Below are 20,453 nucleotides of genomic sequence, written 5' to 3' on the forward strand. Positions count from 1 at the left end.
TTTCTCCAGACACCTCCAGAAATTCATTGACTATTTAGACAATACGAAAGCTATAGCTGTGTACAACTGCCAGTACAAAAGCCAAACAGAATTCTTGAAAGTATTATGAAATGTTTTGAGATTCTTATAAAAAAACAAGTTGTTCACCAATCATGGCATAATAAGCTAGAAGTGTTTTACTTTGTAGGTGTTTGTGGCAAGTTAATACAAACTTTGATGGTTGTAGCCAAAGACTGCAAGCAATATACACGCAAATACCACCATTTTAAAAACCCCTAGTAAACCTTTAATTAGAGTTGTTTTTACAAGACAAATGACAAATTACATTAAACATCTGAACTTTTCAAACTTCTGGATATTATACACCTTCCCATCTGTCTTGCAGGTTGGGATATTGTCAATCTTAACAGTTATGAGCAAAATAAGCTGGATAATGGTACATATTACAATATATAAATGTACAATGTTTACATAAAATGAAATACATCAGAGAAGCGGGAAAATTCAAAGATACATCTGTACCAAGTGGTGCCCCTTTAAAAAAATGACACATCCACATACTTTCATTCTGACAACAGATCAACAATCAGATACACCAAGGATTGGACAATATGAACAATATCAACCACTATAACACAAGGAACAGCAAGTGTCCTTGCTTTACTTGTAGTACAACATTTTAACCAAAGTGCAACAAAAGCTGTAGAGAAGTTGTTCAGATTTTTTTTTAAAGCAGAACTCTTTAAAACAGAGATGAATACATTCCTGTTCAATACAGAGCCTGCATCAAGCACACAGAGGTAAGGCACAGTAAGGCTCTGCTGCAGGCAGTGTCCATCAGGTTTACGCTGAGTAAATTGTGCATTTGTGCAATTCCAGGCTGAAACACTCCTAGCTGGAAATTAGGACCCAAATTTAAAATAATAGCACCTGCTCAAAATAGGGAATTAGTAGGTTAACAAAACACATTGGCTGACTGCCCTGGTTTATCTGCCATGACCAAACATGACTCTGCCAATGTCCTTATGGCATCCTCCAGAAATTTTATTCTCCCAATATTGCTGCACTTGACAAAATGACCAAGTACAAGAGCTGCTACTGTGCCAATTTTTTTTTTTTTGCAAAAGGTTCCATCATATAGGCCATTTCTATTCATATTTCTTTTTTTAAAAAAGGGACAAATAAAGTTGCTAACTAAAACAGAAGTAACTATTTTCTTTGCATTATTTTGTAGTGATCTGCCTTGTCATTTTGCTGGTTGCTCTTTTCTGGATGAGAGTAGTCCTACTTTAATCCGTATTTATTTCAGACATGTTTAATGCACAAAATAAACTCAGATCTTGTTGGTAAGCAGACAGCTACATCATAAAGCTGTCAAATTTATTTAAAACTCAGATGAAATGCACGCTGCATTTCTTTTTGTGTATTATGTCCTTGTTATTACTCGGTCTCCTGACTCTGCTGTCTGTAGCTATTGGGTGGCTGTCCTGTGCAATGCTATTTGAATAGATTTGTTTCCAAACCACTGTCAATCAAAACTAGAAAAAAAAGTTTTGAGCAGTCAAGTTTAAACCTGTTGGACAGCCATGGCCAAATATTGTTTGAACTTAATCTACATTAGTGTCTAATATAGCTAAATTATAATTCTTACAGTAAATTAAACTGTTCATGTCCAGTCCAAAGCTCAAGAATTAACAAATGAATGAAAGCCATGCTTCGTTTTACTTCTACACAACTATTTATTTTAAATTTCAATACACCAATGCTACAGATGGCTCCTTTGGAAATTTTCTTCAGCTTCCTGGCATCCTGACACAAAAGATGCAGTCCTTATTATACAAAAAGTGTACATATAAAAGCAATAAAGAGGAAGACAGCATTCAAGCAGGACTTCTCCTGCTGCAGTATAACATTACTGGGAGGAGTAGGAGGTCTCACGAGGCTCCTGGAGAGTTAGCTGTGTTGGTTAGAAGACGCAGATGTGACATTGAATTCATGTACCTATTTGATGGTTTTAAGGGAGTGTTGCAATGGACTGCTTGAGGGAAACGATAATGGTAGCGATCTAGTCTCAGATATTTTACAGTCACTAGCTTTCCTGAAACAAAAAAAACTTGAATGAAAATTCAAACTTACAACAAATGAATGACATTCTGCATAATTACCAACGAATGACTTCAAAATGCTTCACCATCTGTGCTATTCATGACTCTTTTCAAAAAGCTACTATCAACAAATAAATGCAATGCAAATATTAAATAGTAATACTTTTTTCCCTTGGTATTTGAAGCCATGGAAGACAGTTAAGCAAAATTTAAAGTAATACATCCCAAAGTAAAACACCCCACTTTTTGTTTGAGAATATATTTATTTGTACAAAACCTCCACACAACCAACATAGCTGAAATACAATGCGGGAGCATAAGGTAAACACATTTATTTTTGAAGCATGGAACTGGATTCCAAAATGTAATGCAACTCATACCCCTATTCCCCCAATAGCAGGCAGACAAAAAAATGGTGAATGGATTGAGCCATAGGATGTAAATATATATATATTTCAATCCAGTTAATTTCTTTAGTATAGCAAATAAATATTTCCATTCAACCTGATCAAATGTTTTTTCAGCATCTAGATAAAGGACACATTCAGTCGCATGAGTAGAAGGTAAATATTATATTCATTATGTGGTACATGTTATAATAACGATTTTTAATAAAACCTGTGATTGGCATTAATAATTGTTAGTAAAATATTTTCTAACCTATATGCTAACACTTTAGATAAAATCTTCGTATAAACATTAAGTAATGAAATTGGACTATTGGGCACATTCTGTAGCTTCTTTCTCTTTAACAAAATGAGAGAAATACTAGCCTCAAAAAGAATCTTTAAATGATTCTTCAAACAGAGCTGAAACAAGGCACAAGGCATTTAGAAAAAGATTTATAAAATTCTGCAGGAAATCCATCTGGAGATTTACCAGACTGCATAGAAGAGATAGCTATAGAGAGTATATCCTGAGAGAGTACATATGATGCTCCTCTAGCCTCATATGCTTATCCTGAGATAAAATAAGTAAATTTATAAGTTTCAGAAACCCTGCCATTGAAGTAAAGATATTTTTAAAAACAGAAGTATAAAGACTAGAATAAAATTGTTTGAAATTCTCATTAATTTTAGCCATTTCTCACTCGAACCTTTTTTTTTTCATTGCCCTCCAATTAACCTGCAAGTAACTTACCAGTCTTTTCACCGTGAATATAAAGTAACTTACTTCTCAACAATTGTTGTTCAATAGGATATGTAGAAAGAAGATCAAATTTAAACTTCAACTTTTTAAAAAAAATGCAACTCCGGATTTTTATTTTACACAAATAATATTTCAATTTGTTTAATCTGATTAATCAATTCCAGTCTTTCTTTATAATACTTTTTCCTAATATTAGCATTGTACAAAATAATTAGTCGCCTCAAATAGGCTTTCATAATACAGTGGAAAATGTTTAGGCTATTTAGGGGGAACACAACAAGGATATCCATCAAGTCCTTTACTGTTTGATATGGTGCTGGAACCATTAGCAGTAGTCCTTCAAGAATCTGTAGAATTTACAGAAATCTAAATGGAATTGAACATGAAGTCTCTCTATGCGGATGATTTATTTCTTTTTATTTCAAATCCAGAGGTTTCTTTACCAAATATATTAACTATATTCACTCATTTTAGACATTTTTCAGGATACAAATTAAATTTACATAAGAGTGAACTTTTAGCTTTAAAAGAATCTCTTTGTATTCTAAATTTCTGTTTAAAATATTTCGTGATCAGTTTAAATATTTAGGAATCACTATTACAAATAGTTAAAAATCTTATGAAAGAAAATTTTATAGCATTACTTAATCAGATTAAAATATTATTATTGGGAGGTCAACACTTTCAATTACATTGATTGGATGTATTAATTTGATTAAAATGAATATTCTACCTAAATTTTTGTATTTTTTCCTCAAGCCTTACCAATTTTTATTCCCAGATCCTTTTTTAATTCATTATATTTGGCTATTTCTTCATACATACGGTAGGGAAGACGTTCGCACATTAAGTAAAGCTCATTTTCAGAAAGCTATTAAGAATGGGGGAAATGTCACTTCCAAATTTTAGATTTGTTTTTATTCAGGATTAACATACTCAGTTTACTTTTATTATTAAAAATGGTGAATGGAGCCTGTTAACTTATATGCCTTGGTTTAAATATTCCTACTTACTCATTTAGTTGTTACATTAGAAGTGTTTCAGATTAAACATGCTGCACTGAGTCATAAAAGTGAAATTTATAAATGTAAAATCAATTTTAAAGCATCTTACCATCAAACCATGAGCCATGCAGTGCTTTAAAAGCCTTGCCAGCATATTCTGGAGAGAGACACTTTACATAGACACAACCCTACAAAGCGAACAGAGGAAGTTACAGTATGTGAACAACAAGGAAACCACATCAATTACAAGAAAAATTCTCAGACTTTAACTAGTTAGACACATACTCAGACATCAAAATTAGATCAGAACATCTGTACTTTAAAAAGAGTACACCCACCTCACGTGAATTTTTATCTACTGCAATATGAACAATTCCCTCATTGTCATTGCATTTTTCTAGAATTGCTTCCTGGATTGCAACATGCCAGTCATCCCCAATCTCCCTGTAAAATACAGAAATGATTATGAATAAAGAAATGTGATTTTTGTTTTAAGCACAAAGTAACGGTAAACATTGAGAGTAGGAGTGACTATTTTAATCACCACATGTATAAATAAATGTAGATTATCCAGCACTGGCTTAAGCAGACCATATGCATCTCAATTTGCTTTTTATACCTAGAAGTATTTTTTTAATAGTTGAATTAATTGCCATCACAAATTAAAATTTAGGGGGCGTGGCAAGAGGTGTAGAAGAAAGAAGTGTGTTCCACCTTTCCCCAGCTGGATTATTAAATACCCGACTTTAAAAAGTATAAAAGTGGTTAAAGATATTTAGTTTTTGAACAACAGTGATCCATCATGGCTACTAATGTGAAGAAATCTAAAACTCAACTTCAGAAGAAATCACCATATAAAAGTATAGACGATCTGAGGCCTACCTGCACAGCTGAATCCACGGAGTCATTGTTGAGAGTCTCCAAACCTCAGAGGACTCCTGCCCGCTCAAGTTTGACCTTGGTGCTGATCCTGCAGTTGCAAGATGGCGCCGGCACTTCGGTGAGTTCGGTCGTAGCTGACCCACGTGCACGTGAAGCCGTGCGCGTGGGCGGCCTGACCGACAAAGGGGCCCATGACATTGCTGGATGGCCCGGGGACGCGCAGTGTAGTGTCGGAGGACACACCTGCGCATCTGGCAGTTCTGCCAGGATTGCACGGAGCATCCCAGGTCCGGGACCTTTTGGAAAAAGTGTGGGCTGTGGGGGAGCCCAAGCGGCGGCACCCCGGCGTCGTCGGGGTGCCGGCGTCAGGTGTCCAGACCCGCAGCCGGATGTGAAAATAAAAATGAATATTTTGTGCGAAGAAATGTCAATTATGAAACAAGAAATGAGTGTAGTTAAGAGTGATATTAACAGATGTATAAAAATCTGTTGCTATTGTACAGGATAATTTTTTAAAAATTGAAACAGCTTTTTCTGAATGTCAAAATCAAGTGGAACGCAATAAAGAAAAAATGGAAAAAGTGGAAGGTTCTTTTGTAGATTGGAGGATTCAAAGAAGGGATTTATTGAAGAAGATTGATTCTTTGGAAAATCAAAGCCAGAGAAATAATGTGAAAATAGTTGGTCTTCCAGAAGACATTGAAGGTTCTGATCCAATAAAAAATTTTAAACATTGGATCCCAGGAGGGTAAAGAGTTTTTTCCTGAAGGTTTGGAACTGGATCAGCCCCATAGAGTTTTGAGGATAAAACCACTTCCTGAACAAACCCTGAAGGCGGTCTTGATTCATTGTTTGAAGTATCAAGATAGAGAAATAATTTTATGAATGGCGGTACAGAAAGCGCGGTAGAGTCAATCTTGTTGATGATTCAAAATAATAGTATATTTTTTAATGCCAATTTGAGTCAAGAGGTTATTAGAAGATAACGTGAATTTAATTTGGTTAAAGACGTCTTATGGCAAAAGGGCTACAAGTTTGCTTTTCGTTAACCTGCAATTTTGAAGGATTTTTTATGGAAAATTTCAATCTCAATTTTTTGAGAACAATCACAATGCCTTGGTTTTTGCTAATTCATTGCCAGAATTGCGAAGAAATGGGCAGTCTTCATCATCATCTTCTAAGAGGAGGGTAAATGGAAACGAGAATGGGTTTGGAAAGAATGGAATGAAAGAAGAGCTGACACAAAGTCTTCTTGACATTGAAGATCCGGAACAATCATTGGGCTAGGAATCATTGGGTTGAATATATTTACTATACTTGATTTTTACTACCTTTTACGTGTTTTTGTTTTAAATGATTTTTGGGGTTTTAAAAAATTTTATTGAGGGGTGGGGTTTTTTGGTGAAGAATTATAAAGGGGAGTGTTATCTTGTATGTAAATATATTAGTAGTTAGTAAAAATGTCTACTTTGAATTTTGCAACTTTTAATGTTCAGGGATTAAATAACCCAATTAAGCGAAAGACGGTAATGGCTTATATTAAAAAAATGAATTTATATTGCCTTTTTACAAGAAACACATTTGACCAAAAAGGAACATTTGAAATTGAAAAGAGATTGGGTTGGACATGTGTTTTTTTCTTCTTTTAATGCTAAGACAAGAGGGGTGGCGATTTTGATTCATAAAAATTTATCATTTGAATTGGAATCTTCAGAGGGAAATGTAGGTAGAGTTTTACGGGTGAATTGTAAAATCTTTGCTGAATCTTGGACTTTGCTTAATCTTTATGTACCTAATGAGTGGTTTATTTCAGAAGCTTTTTTATTGTTAACTCAAGCTAATCAAAATATTTTAGTTGGGGGAGATTTTAATTGTGTTCTGGAACCTTTATTGGATAGAAACCCGAAGAGTATAAGGAAATCAAAGACAGCAATAAAGATCAAAGAATTGATGAAAGATTTAAATCTAGTAGATATTTGGAGAAAGGTTAATCCTACAGAGAAAGATTTTTCTTTTTATTCATCACAACATGATTCTTTTTTTAGGATTGATTTCTTTTGGTATCTGCACACCTACAGGGTAGAGTATTGCAAGCTGAATATAAGAGTTCTATCTGACCATTCATTATTATATTTTTCTTGTGTAAGTTCAGAAGTGGTATGTTCGTCGTATAGATGGAGGTTTAATGCAATGTTATTTAAAAAAACCAGGGTTTGTTACTTTTGTTAAAGAGCATATCTCTTTATTCTTGACTGAGAATATTAATTCTGTGGATAGTCATTTTGTTGTATGGGATGCATTAAAAGCTTCTTTGAGGGGATAGGTTATTAGCTATTCTACGAAAGTTAAGAAACAATTTATGGCAGAAACTTTAATGTTGGAAAATCAGATTGCTGAGTTAAAGAAAGATTTTCAGAAAGATGTGACTGAAGACAAAAAAGCTGCATTAGCAAAATTGAAATTACGTTATAATACTAAACAAACTTATCAGTTTGAGCGTTTAATTAATCGAACTAAACAACGTTATTACGAGTTGGGAGAAAGAGCTCATAAGGTAGTTGCTTGGCAATTGAAAGCTGAACAGGCATCTCGGACTATTAATGCCGTTAAAAAGAGTTCAATAATTACCTATAAGCCTCAGGAAATTAATGACCAGTTTTAGTAACTTTATCAAAAATTATATACTTCTGAGGGGAAGCGGGATAATGGTTCTATTGTATCTTATTTATCTAAATTGAGGTTACCAGTATTAGATAAGAAAGATATCCAGGAATTAGAATCTCAGTTTAAAGATTTTGAAGTTAAGGAAGCTATACAGGAAATGCCAAATGGAAAGTCCCCAAGGGACGATGGATTTCCTGTGGAATTTTATAAATTTTTTTATGATGATTTATCTAATGTATTTGGAGATGTGTTAAAACAAGTTACTGAAGAACAGAAGTTGCCAGAATCTTGTTCAAGTGCTTTAATAACTGTTATTCCAAAAAAAAGAGTTCCATTAAAAGTGTCTTCATATAGACCTATTTCTTTATTAACTGTAGATTATAAAATTATAGCCAAGGTACTAGCTGATAAACTTGCTACGTACTTACCCAAGTTGATACATACTGATCAAATAGGTTTTATTAAGAATAGAAATGCATCTAATAATATTCCTCGATTAATTACTTTGCTCAATGCAAAAAAGGCTTTTGATAGGGTTGGGTGGGATTTTTTATTTAAGGTGTTAGAAAAGTTTAAATTCAGTCTTTTTTTTTTAATTGGTTGGGTTAAAGCCTTATATACGAACCCGATTGCTAGGGTGGTGACAAATGGTCAGATTTCTTTACCATTTAGGTTGACTCGTTCAATTCAGCAGTGCTGTCCATTGTCACCTGCCTTATTTGCGTTAGCTATTGAACCATTAGCTCAGACTATTGGGCAAAATGATGAAATTAGAGGGATGAAGGCTATGAATGAAGAATATAAGATTAATTTATTTGCAGATGATGTATTGATATATTTGACGGAACCGGAACAGTCGTTGAAACAGTTACAAGAGTGTTGGTCGAAATTTGGAGAATTGTCAGGATATAAAGTTAATTGAGATAAAAGCGATATTTTACCAGTTGGAATAGATTATTCAGAATTTAAAATTATTACAAAATTTAAAGTGGACAAATAAAATTAAATATTTAGGTGTGTTTGTAGATGTTAATTATCAGTCATTATATCAGTTAAATTATGTGCTTATATTAAAACGGATTAAAGCAGATTTGATTAAGTGGAAAGATCTTCTAATAACTTTGATTGGAAGGGTCAATTGTATTAAAATGAATATTTTTCCTCCAATTCAATATTTATTTCAGTCAATACCTTGTTTACTTTCAAGAGGTTTTTTTCAGGATTTAAATAAGGTAGTGCGGGAGTTTTTATGGAAAGGTAAATTAGCTCAAGTGGCATTGTATAAACTTACGTGGAAATATGTCAGGTGGACTTCAGTTACAACATTTTCAAAATTATTATGAAGCGGCCCAGTTGAAGTTTATTAGCAGGTTGATGGACTTAGATTATCCTCCTAGCTGGGCTAAGGTGGAAATGGCATGTATTTTTGAGGTTAAGGTACATTAATTTATATTTCGTTGGAAATTGAATTTGCTACAGGAATAATATGCCAGTATTGAAACATTTGCTAAAGATCTGGATTTCTTTTATTAAAAAAAAGGGTTTTGGGATCAAAAGATAAATTATCAATTTTAATTCCATTGTATAATAATCAATTTAAAGAGTTGGGATTTAAAGGGTATAAAGACAATACAGGATTGCTTTGAAGAGGGACAATTTCTTTCTTTTAATCAATTGAGAGAAAGATTTTATATATCTGTAAGTTCTTTGTTTGTGTATTACCAACAGAGCCTTGGTAAAGGATAATTATGGTAGAGAGATGAATTTACCCACTTTGTCGAGATTTGAGTCTTTGATTTCCTCTGTACCAAAGAATGGTTCTATTTCGGTTATGTACAATTTGTTACAAGATAATATGGATAAATCTAAACTTGAATGGGAGAGTGATTTAGTGTTTATTTTTCCTGAAGATGATTGGGCGGATATGTGTCACGACAATGTAATTAAATTGACAAATGTACGATATGGAATGGTTAATTATAATTTTTTTTATATATACATCAACTATATTTGTCTCCGGAGAAACTGAAAAAATATGGGTTTAGTAATTCAGATTTATGTTTTAGATGTGATTGATGTATTAGAACTTTTCTACATGCTGTTTGGACTTGTGTTAAAGTTCAACCATTTTGGCAAGGAATTAAAGTAGTTTTGGAAAAATTGTATAACATTATATTACCATTAGATCCAACAATATTTTTTTGTTGGGCAATTTGATTTCGTTGTGGGGATTAGGTTTGGATAAAATTCAAATTGCTTTTGTAAGTTTGGTGTTATCAGTAGTGTGTAAATGTGTTGTGAGTACTTGGAAAGACAACAGAGATTAATTTACTACATTGGCACAATGAATTGAAAGTTTGTATTATTATGGAAAAATACTTATAATTTACATGATGATTATTCTTTTTTTGTTAGCAAATCGTCTCAGTATTTGAAATATATGCATTTAAATATACTTTGAATTGTTCTCAACATTTATAATTTTTTATATAAATCATTTATATTTTTGGCTCCCCTTAAGGGAGCTGGCTGAAGGGGGAGGAGAGTGGGTTTGGGATTTACCTTGTAAAATCAACTTTGATGATTATTGGATTGTATGTTATGTTTTTTTTAAATCTTTAATTGAAAAAAAATTACTTCAATCTTTTTTTGTCAGCACACAGATGGGGAATTTAACCAGTATTATTACAGCATGGTTAGCGCGACACCATTACAGTGCGAAATTACAAAGTTAAAGCTTTTGAGTTATGATTTGCAAGCCTTTATTTTTAATTATATAAATGACATTTGAAACCTTTAATGAGCTGATACAAGTCTATTCACTTGAAATCTCATCAGCAGAATAACTTATGCATCAAATACTTACATAACTGGGTCAAACATGTTGCGGATCTTTAAACAGGGCGTCAAACTGTTAGGTGGTGAATTTCTACCATCAAGATCGAAAGCTACACAAGAAAACTCAAAATTAATGGTATTCTAAAAGTACATTTGTTCTTGGAACTTTTTCTACAAGAGCATATCAGCATTAAAAACTTTACAAACTGAAGCATTTTCAAATTATTTGGATGCTTATTTTCTAGGGGTGGGGGAAGAAAATGCTTACTTCAATAATTCTGCGGGGAAATTTTGAAGTCAAGGTGAGCTCTTGATTGCTATCGATCGCTAGGATTGTAAACCACTCTAAAGCAGTCTCAGCCAAGAAATTTGAAGAGATCTATTCCTGAATGTCTTGCGACCAGGAATACAGATCAATTATCCCTGTGACATTTTTCCCATCTCATAAGCAAAATATCTGCAGCCACTTGCTATCTGGATTTGCATCCAAAAACCACTTCACAAAGCAGATTCTGTTACTGAATTTGAGGAATGCCTAGATGATTGTAGTCCAACATAACATTTGTAGGAAATAAAATATTAGTTCATGATTCCTGGAACCTCAATCTAATTATTGCGTTAGCCATGTTAAAGAGGTTTACGAGATTAGGACTTGCTTAGGTTATGCAAAGTATTGTAGTTAAACAATGCCAGATGAACGTCTCCTGCTACATCCTCTTGGATGTGAACAGCCAAGTTGCATTTTGACTTTACACTGGAAATTTTTTTTAAGAATTAAAAATTGCCAAGCAACTAACCAGTCTCCTTTTTCAAAATAAAAACCACAAAACAGAACATAGATGGTTGAAAGGGGTAGCAGCATGTGGAAATTCCCATCAAAGGGAAACAATTAAGAGTTGCAAAATTATTTGAAATCAGATTCAACGCAACTTAAACATGAACCTAAACACAAAAAAAAAATTGGTGAGGTGGTATTTAAAGCTATTTTCTGGTAACAACATTTTTAAGGCACTCAGTTATGCATCTGCTGCTTAAAATATCAAATCACATGAGCAAGCATCTAAAGCTTCTACTCAATTCCTCCATTTTAACTGCAGACAGAGCCAACCTAGAATTGTAAGAACTAAACATTGATATGTTTCACACTGAAATCACCCCAATATGGGTCATGTATGATTGGACAATTAGCATTAAATGACAAATTGCAGGTTATTTTATACAGGAAGCCAATGTAAATCAGCAAGCAGAGTGCTGAGTGAATGGAATTTTGTGATAGTAGGGGAATATACACTTGCGTTTTAACAGTGACACTCAAACATGGAAAATACAGATTTGAGAAGTAGCAATACATTGAAGGACCTTGGAAAGCAAAGATAGAGGGTGAAAAGTTAAAGATGCATCTCATTGAATCTTGAAAAGTGTCCCAACTCGAAATGTGGACTTTCCATTTCTCTTCATGGATGCTACCTGACCTGCCAAGTCCCTCCAACGTATCAATGTTTGTGCAACTAAACACGCATGCTTAGAGAAACTAAATGACGATCAATAACATTTTTTAGTAGGGAAGAAAAACTAAAACCATTCATATTAAACTCCCCAGTTGTTGCCCCTCTGTGGCAGAATTTGATACCTACTTTTTAAAAAAATCAATTTTGTTTATAAATCGTGTCCTATTTTGAACAGAACTCGTTATACAATTCCAAATATGCAATTATTTGTATTCATATATTTAACTGCTAGAATGCAGACAATTGTGGAAAAAAATAAATTTACAATCGTGAATTTTATGCAGCTTTTCCAATTTACATCTATTGAGAAGCAGAAACCTTGCTCTAAATCTAACAGCAGGAAATGCATCTGTAGAGAAACAGGCCTTGTGTTTCAGGAAGATTAGCTTTCTACCAGTAATGGGATCATTTAGTTAAAAGATGGGTTTTAATTTGCTGGGGAGAGGGGGATGGGAAGACAAAGGGAATGCATGATAGGCTGGAAACCATCAGAAAATGATCGACAGATTGGTGTCATAGTGAGGGTGAAGTAGTATATTAGTGGTAACTCGTTAATTTGGGAGAACAAAGGTGAAAAATAACACATTGGTACCACAAGATGCAGACTACAGCAATAGCTGGAAATCTCATCTAAAGGAGAATGCAGGGAAAGTGCAACAGGTCAGAAAGGATCAGTTGAGAAAGAAAAACTGAGTTACATCAGAACTGGTAACAGACTGAAAAGCAAAATAGCAGCATTTCCATTTTCAATCCTAGGCCAGTTCCGATGTAGTAGATGTACAGTTCTTTGCTTTTTAACTCCGTAGTAAAATCATTTAACTAAAGGCTAACATGGGCTCTCATATTTGGAGAAAACAGACATGTAGTGATTTGACTCTCAAAGCATATTAATTAATGTGTAGATATCTGTGGCTTGATTCCTTTGGAACTTTCCAACTTTTGTCAATAAGCCTCAGGAAACAATGTCAGAGGCCCATTTGTTGAGCAGAATCAAAAGCAACTTACACAATGCATCTCAGGTGTGAAACATCAACCTACCTGACCCTCCACCCTCCATAAAACACAAGTCCAGGTGGCTGGGTATTGAAGGTGGCAAAACAAGGATACATGTCAGATCCAGGATGATTTAGCCATGAGTTGCAAAGAATCCTATTGTACACATAGAAACTACTCGCTAGCAAAGTAGCTCTCCACTGATTTTGAAGGAAGCCAGCCATTTAAAATCTAGTGATTACTGGCACAGAATCCCCCTTAATTAATGTCAATTCCTGTCGAGCATTAGAGCTAAAGGGATTCATGATATTCAGTAGCTGCAAAATTAAAGTGAATAGCTATCAAAGCATTTTTAGCAAGCCGGGGAGGCAAATGCACAATTTTTGGTTACATGTTAAATGTTCTGGGAGTGGTAAATACAGACCATAAAATACACAAGATTCCTGCAGACTGAAATACTGAAAAAAGGCAAAATTAAAATTTGGAAACATTCAAAGGAGTTAGTGAAAGTGAGTGACAGAGACAAATAGAAAAAGAAACATGGTGCACAATTCTTACACTTGCTAATCAATTTGCTGAGCGCTAGTGAGGGTAGAAATAGGAGGATGTGGAGGATGAATGCGTGGCTAAAGAGATGGTGCAGGGGAAAGCGATAAGACTTCTGGATCATTGGGATCTCTTCTGGGGAAGGTCGGACCTGTACAAAAGGGACAGACTCCACTTGAACTGGAGGGGGACCAATGTGCTGGCAAGCAGATTTGCTCGAGCTGTGGGGGAAGGTTTAAACTAGTTTGGCGGGGGGTGGGAAACAGAGTGGGAGTGCAATGTCAAGGGAGCATGGCCACCTAGATGGGGATAATAACGATAACAAAGGTAGGATGAAGATTAGGGTAAAAGGTAGAAAAGAGAATATAGGTGAGGGTCATTCTCTGAAATGCATATATTTTAATGCAAGAAGCATAGTGAACAAGGTAGATGAGCTTAGAGCATGGACAGATACTTGGGGTCATGATATTGTGGCAATTAGTGAGACCTGGCTGCAGGAGGGGCAGGAATGGCAACTTAATATTCCAGGATACATTTGTTTTAGATGTGATAGAGCAGGGGGTAAAAAGAAAAAAAAGGGGGAGGAGTTGCTCTGCTTGTTAAGGAGGGCATTACTGCCGAGAGGTGGCAGGATGGTCTGGAGGGATCGTCCAGCGAGGCTGTTTGGGTGGAATTGAGGGGTGAAGGAGGCATGAGGGTGCTAATAGGGGTGTATTACAGACCACCAAATGGGCCAAGAAAATTAGAGGAACAAATTTGTAGGGATGTGAGAATCATAAGGTAGTGATCATGGGAGATTTTAACTTCCCTCACATTGATTGGGATACCCACACAGTTAGAGGGCTGAATGGGCTCGAGTTCGTTAAATGTGTTCAAGATTGTTTTCTAAATCAATTAGTAGAAGAACCGACTCGGGACGGTGTAATACTAGATCTCCTGTTAGGGAATGAGCTAGGTCAGGTATCGGACATTAATGTTGGAGAACAAATTGGGTCTAGTGATCATAACTCTGTTAGTTTTCAGGTAGTTTTAGGGAAGAGCAAGGAGGGGCCTAAAGTTGAGGTTCTGGATTGGAGAAGAGCAAATTTCGAAGGAATAAGAAGGGATTTGGAGAGTATTGAGTGGGACAGGATATTTTCAGGTAAGGATGTAAATAAAAAATGGAGGATATTCAAAAAAGAAATTTTGCGAGTACAGAGTAGATATGTCCCAGTGAGGATCAAAGGAAAGGCTGGAAGTCATAGGGAGGCTTGGTTTTCGAGGAATATTGGAAATTTGGTTAAGAGCAAAAGGGAGGTGTAAAGAGCAGGGAGCTGAGAGTTTGAAGGAGGTCTACAAGGACTGTGGAAGGAATCTTAAGAAAGAAATTAGAAAGGCCAAAAAAAGGCACGAAGAGGCTTTGGCAGACAGAGTAAAAATAAATCCAAAGGGTTTCTATAGGTACATTAAAAGTAAAAGATTAGTGAGGGATAAAATTGGACCCCTTGTAGATAGCGAGGGTGGGCTGAGTGAGAAGTCAGAGGAAATGGGGGAAATTTTGAATGATTTCTTTGCCTCGGTATTAACTAGGGAAAAAAATATCGAACCAGTTGAAGTAAAGAAAAATAGTGGGGAGGTCATGAAGCATATAAGGATAACTGAGGAGGTAGTGATGGCTGTGTTGAAAAAGATAAAGGTGGATAAATCTCCGGGACCGGACAAAATATTCCCAAGGACACTCAGGGAGGCTTGTGGACAGATAGTGGGGCCATTAACAGAGATATTTAGGATGTCACTGGTCACGGGGGTAGTGCCAAAGGATTGGAGGGTGGCGCATGTGGTTCCGCTGTTTAAGAAAGGGTCCAAATGTAAACCTGGGAATTATAGGCCTGTGAGTCTGACGTCTGTGGTGGGTAAGTTGATGGAAAGTGTTCTGAGGGATGGTATTTACAAATATTTGGAGGTACAGGGATTGATAGGGAGTAATCAACATGATTTTGTCAGGGGTAGATCATGCTTGACAAACCTGATTGAGTTTTTTGAGGGGGTTACAAAAAAAGGTTGATGAAGGGAAAGCTGTGGATGTTGTCTATTTAGACTTTAGTAAAGCTTTTGACAAAGTTCTCTACAGGAGGTTAAGAAAAAAGGGGGAGGCATTAGGTATAAATAAGGAGGTAGTGCAATGGATTCAGCAATGGTTGGATGGGAGGTGTCAGAGAGTAGTGGTGGAAAATTGTTTGTCCAATTGGAGGCCGGTGACTAGTGGAGTTCCTCAGGAATCGGTCCTGGTTCCATATTGTTTGTTATATATATTAACGATCTGGAAGTAGGGTTGGAGAATTGGATAAGCAAGTTTGCGGGTGATACAAAGATTGGTGGTGTTGTGGACAGTGAGGAAGATTACCGTAGATTAAAAGGTGATTTAGGAAGGCTGGAAGTGTGGGCTGAGAAATGGCTGATGGAATTTAATAGATAAGTGTGAGGTGTTACATTTTGGAAAGGTAAATCTAAATATGCATTAAATGGTAGGCTACTGAGATGTGCAGAGCAACAAAGGGATTTAGGAGTGATGGTAAATAGAACCCTCAAGGCTGATACTCAGGTAGATGGTGTGGTGAAGAAGGCATTTGGAATGTTGGCCTTCATAAATCGGAGTATTGAATTCAAGAGTAGGGAGGTTATGATGAAATTGTACAAGGCATTGGTGAGGCCAAATTTGGAGTACTGTGTTCAGTTTTGGTCACCAAATTATAATAAAGATATAAACAAAATAGAGAGAGTGCAGAGAAGGTTCACAAGAATGTTGACAGGATTTCAAGGTTTGAGTTACAGGGAAAAGTTGTGCAGACTAGGGCTTTTTTCTCTGGAGCGTTGAAGATTGAGGGGGGACTTGATAGAGGTTTTTAAGATTTTAAAAGGGACAGACAGAGTAAATGTGGATAGGCTTTTTCAATTAAGAGTGGGGGAGATTCAAACTAGAGGGCATGGTTTAAGATTGAAAGGGGAAAATTATAAAAGGGAACATGAGAGGAAATTTCTTTACGCAAAGGGTGGTAGGGATGTGGAATGAACTTCCAGCAGACATAGTTGAGGCGGGATCATTGATTACATTTAAGGAAAGACTGGATCGTTACATGGATAGGAGGGAACTAGAGGGGTATGGACCGGATGCTGGTCAGTGGGACTAAGAGGGTGGGAATTTGTTACGGCATGGACTAGTAGGGCCAAACTGGCCTGTTCTGTGCTGTAAGTGGTTATATGGTTATATAGGGAGCGGAGACACAGTGCTCCCTGCTCAGTCTGACTGCCATTGGTTCTGTACAGGCTTTAAATAGCCTGTTTAAAGGAACTGGCTGTGGTTGATTTTAAAATCCTGCCATATGAATCTGGGCCTCTGTTCAGCAGCAGCCTCAATGGAAGCAGAGGACTGGTGCAGGGTACCAGAAAATGGGGAAACCTCTCCCCGTTTGAGGAGGAAAAACAAAAGAGACGACTTATGGTACAGTGACAGCAGCAGACCAGCAAGGGGCCCTGCACCTGAAGAACACAGAGGCGGCTGGCTATCAGTGACTTGAAGTGAGGAACCTATGCAGGCTTCAGACTGCTGGTGACTGCGGTCAAAGGACTTGCACCAGGCCGCAGACTGCTGGGGACTGGCTCAAGACTGGCTGATGGGGTACAAGGTGTCAGAATTGGGATGCAAGAGGGTGCCAAGGGAGCTGAAGGTTTCCCGATTGTGTCAGACATTTGAATCTGTGATCGGGTTGTAGATGGTTGGACTGAAGCCCGCGGGAGTGCCTGAGGCAAATCCATAGACACTCAATGACTCTGGGAACTCTTTTTGCTTCTCTTTCTCTCATTGTAGTGAGTCTGGGCAATTTTGTCTGACTTATAGTAGACTGATGAAAATTTTATGTACCATCACATTTTCTGTTTTATTACATGATATAAAAGTAATCTTGAAATTCCATACGATTACAATGGAAACTGCAGATAATTTCTTTATTTCTGCCACAAAATCCAGGCCATTTATTAAAAAACAAATATTTCTTGATTTGAAAAATTTAATCAAAATAGCTTTGAACTTTGACATCTATCCAACAGCAATCCATATTAATGAGCATATAGAAAGCCATAGAAAACTTTAAGTATTTCCAGGTAAGAGGAAATTTAATTATGTGAACAAGCTGAAGAGATTGGGATTGTTCTTCTTGAGCCATAGAAGGCTGAAAGAGGATCTTATACAAGGATCTGAAACAATGATGGATACAGAGAAAATGGACAGCTAAAACCTGTTTCCACTGATTGAAGGCCTAGAACAAAAAGAGTCTGAATCTGGTGTGCACAGCCAGAGGGTTTAAAAGAAAAGGCAGATTCAATCCTAGCATTCAAAAGAGTAATTAAAGGAAATTAGCAGGGCTCTGGGGAAAGGAAAGAGGAATCAACTGCTCTTACAAATTGAAAGGCCAAATGGCCTTCTCATGTGCTACCATCATTCTGAGATTGCATTAGGTACATTAAAGTGTGAAACACAAATGTTTGATTAGATGCATGCATCACGTTAAGCAGATTTGAGGAAGACAATGACAGTTTTCTATAAAAGTTCGATTGCTTAATTTTTAAAAATGCAAACAGATTTGTAAACCAAATTCATACCTTTTCCTTGCCATACTTTTGATGGCACAACTGTAATCTTATCACAAGCTGAAGATGGCTGCATCCAACTCCAAACCATGAAATTTTCTCCTGCTATTCTTTGAGTTTCTTTCCGAATACGGGACTCATTGGTTTCTACAAAATCCACTGCTCTTTCCCATGCTTTTTTCATTTTTTTTCTGCAAAATTCCATCCCCCCCAAAAAAGTTAATGCAGGAACATTATGAAAACAAACCTAAACTTTTGCAAGTCTTGAAGGCTCTATTTTTGTTCAGTGATATTAATGCCTTACCTATTCTGAGGTGGTACTAAAGCATCACGTATATGGAGAATAGGTAAATAGGGTTGCAAGTCTTTATTTTCTTGGCAGGCTTCATTATGGCTTCTTAAAACATCTAAACACAAGAAAAAAAAATCAACCAGTGTCAGTCACCATTTCATTAGTAACCATGAAGTGACTTCTTGAGTGGAAATCTAGTTGATGGGGGAGGAGAGGGGGAAATTCCTGAGCTATTTGAGGAAACGTCAATAGCAATCTTAAGTCATAAAAAGTCATACCCAAATAATGAAATAATACGGCCTTAAAATTTTTTACTCAATTTAATGAAGTTCAAAATTAATTTCATTGCAACAGTTGAAGAAGACTAGGTTTACTGCTTGGTATTCTTGTCAGTCCACATGGAGTCTTTGTGACACAAAAGATAATATGCACCCTCAAAGCTGAGACACTTTCTGTGGTGAGATCAAGATTCATGATCTGTTTGACTAAGTTTGAACTGGGGGCAATAAAGGCGGCATATGGTAGGCTTGCCTTTATTAGCCAGAACACAATATAAAAGGAAGTCAAGTGGCAGTGACATAAACCTTTGGTTCAGCCACACTTTAAAATACTTGCCCAGTTCTGGTTGCTCCTTTACAGAAAGGATGTGGAGGCTTTGGGACAGAAGAGAGATTTACCAGGACATTGCGTGAATTAGAGGATCTGAGCTACAGGGAGAGATTGGACAAATGAGTTTTTTTCCCCCTCTGGCTTGTAGAAGGGTGGGGGTCAACTTAATAAAAGTTTGTAGAATAATGAGAGGGATTGATTAGATTTACAGAATCCTTTTGTAGGAGGCTGGGGAGTCAATAATGAAAGTTTATAGAATAATGAGGATTGATAGGATAAACCGGGCCAAGTATCATGTACAAGCCGCATAGATTTGAGCTAAATTGGGCATCATGTTTGGTGGAAACAGTGCAGTCTGAAGGGCCTGTCCCTCTGTTGTACTGTTCCATGTTCAACTTTGCATGAGGCATTATATACAAACATCAGGTACCTATGATTCTTTCCACCATGTCATACATCTGTTTGGTCTCTGATTCCTCCTTCCTCCAACGATACTTCATGTAATGAAGCACTCCCCAAACAACTCCCACACCTACAAGAGTCACACAAACAGTACCAATTAAATGAATTATACAGTGAAAAGGCAGACTTGGCTATGATCATTTAATGTAGCTTTATGTCCCAACATACATCATACAAGTGATGGGGGTCTTAGATTGTGAATTTTATCCACATCACATTTGGAGAAAAGCATGAAGCACAGAAATAATACTGCCAGGTAATGCAAGACTCGCAGGAAACAAAAAAAGATGAGATCTTTATATGGCTGACATTATGTTGAATTTTGTGCTGTAGCTTGAGCTTTATATAATTTATATAAATTATTTGGATAAAACCACCAAAAGGTATAGCTGATAAATTTGAAGACACAAGGTAGGAAATATGTTGCGGGGATTTTACAAGGGCATGCTAAGAGACTCAGAAAAGTGCGGAGGCAAAGATACAGCAAGTGAAGTACAATATGGGAAAATGCAATCTGTCCATTTCGGCAGGAAACAGAAAAAAGCATATTGAATGGCGGGTGCACAGAACTCACATTGGAGGATCTGGATGTCCTCGTACATGACTGAGAAAAGTCTAATATAAAGAATCAGCAAGTACCAAATATTTCAGTGTCCAAGATGATCCTTGAAGCACCCAAAAACAGGGGTTGTCTTAAATAAAAACAGGACCTTAAAATTCTACTCAAAATACCACTAGATTGTTTTCATAACCACTCAGACCCAACCTTACCACAATT

The 20,453-nt window shown here is 36.2% G+C and overlaps 1 protein-coding gene across 1 annotated transcript in view; it reads right to left on the reverse strand.

Moving 5' to 3' along the window:
• Window positions 1–263: 263 nt before the first annotated feature.
• lemd3 (LEM domain containing 3) overlaps window positions 264–20,453 on the reverse strand; it is a 56,746-nt gene continuing 36,556 nt past the window's right edge. Inside the window, exons 7-13 of the mRNA XM_069904012.1 lie at window positions 19,644–19,745; window positions 18,617–18,719; window positions 18,325–18,503; window positions 10,671–10,752; window positions 4,597–4,702; window positions 4,368–4,446; window positions 264–2,098 (exon numbers count right to left, since the gene is read on the reverse strand). Coding sequence (XP_069760113.1) covers window positions 1,935–2,098; window positions 4,368–4,446; window positions 4,597–4,702; window positions 10,671–10,752; window positions 18,325–18,503; window positions 18,617–18,719; window positions 19,644–19,745 — 815 coding nt within the window. The 3' untranslated portion in view covers window positions 264–1,934. The remainder of the gene's footprint in view (window positions 2,099–4,367; window positions 4,447–4,596; window positions 4,703–10,670; window positions 10,753–18,324; window positions 18,504–18,616; window positions 18,720–19,643; window positions 19,746–20,453) is intronic.

Source organism: Narcine bancroftii, chromosome 11 (assembly GCF_036971445.1).
Source record: "Narcine bancroftii isolate sNarBan1 chromosome 11, sNarBan1.hap1, whole genome shotgun sequence".
NCBI lineage: Eukaryota > Metazoa > Chordata > Chondrichthyes > Torpediniformes > Narcinidae > Narcine > Narcine bancroftii.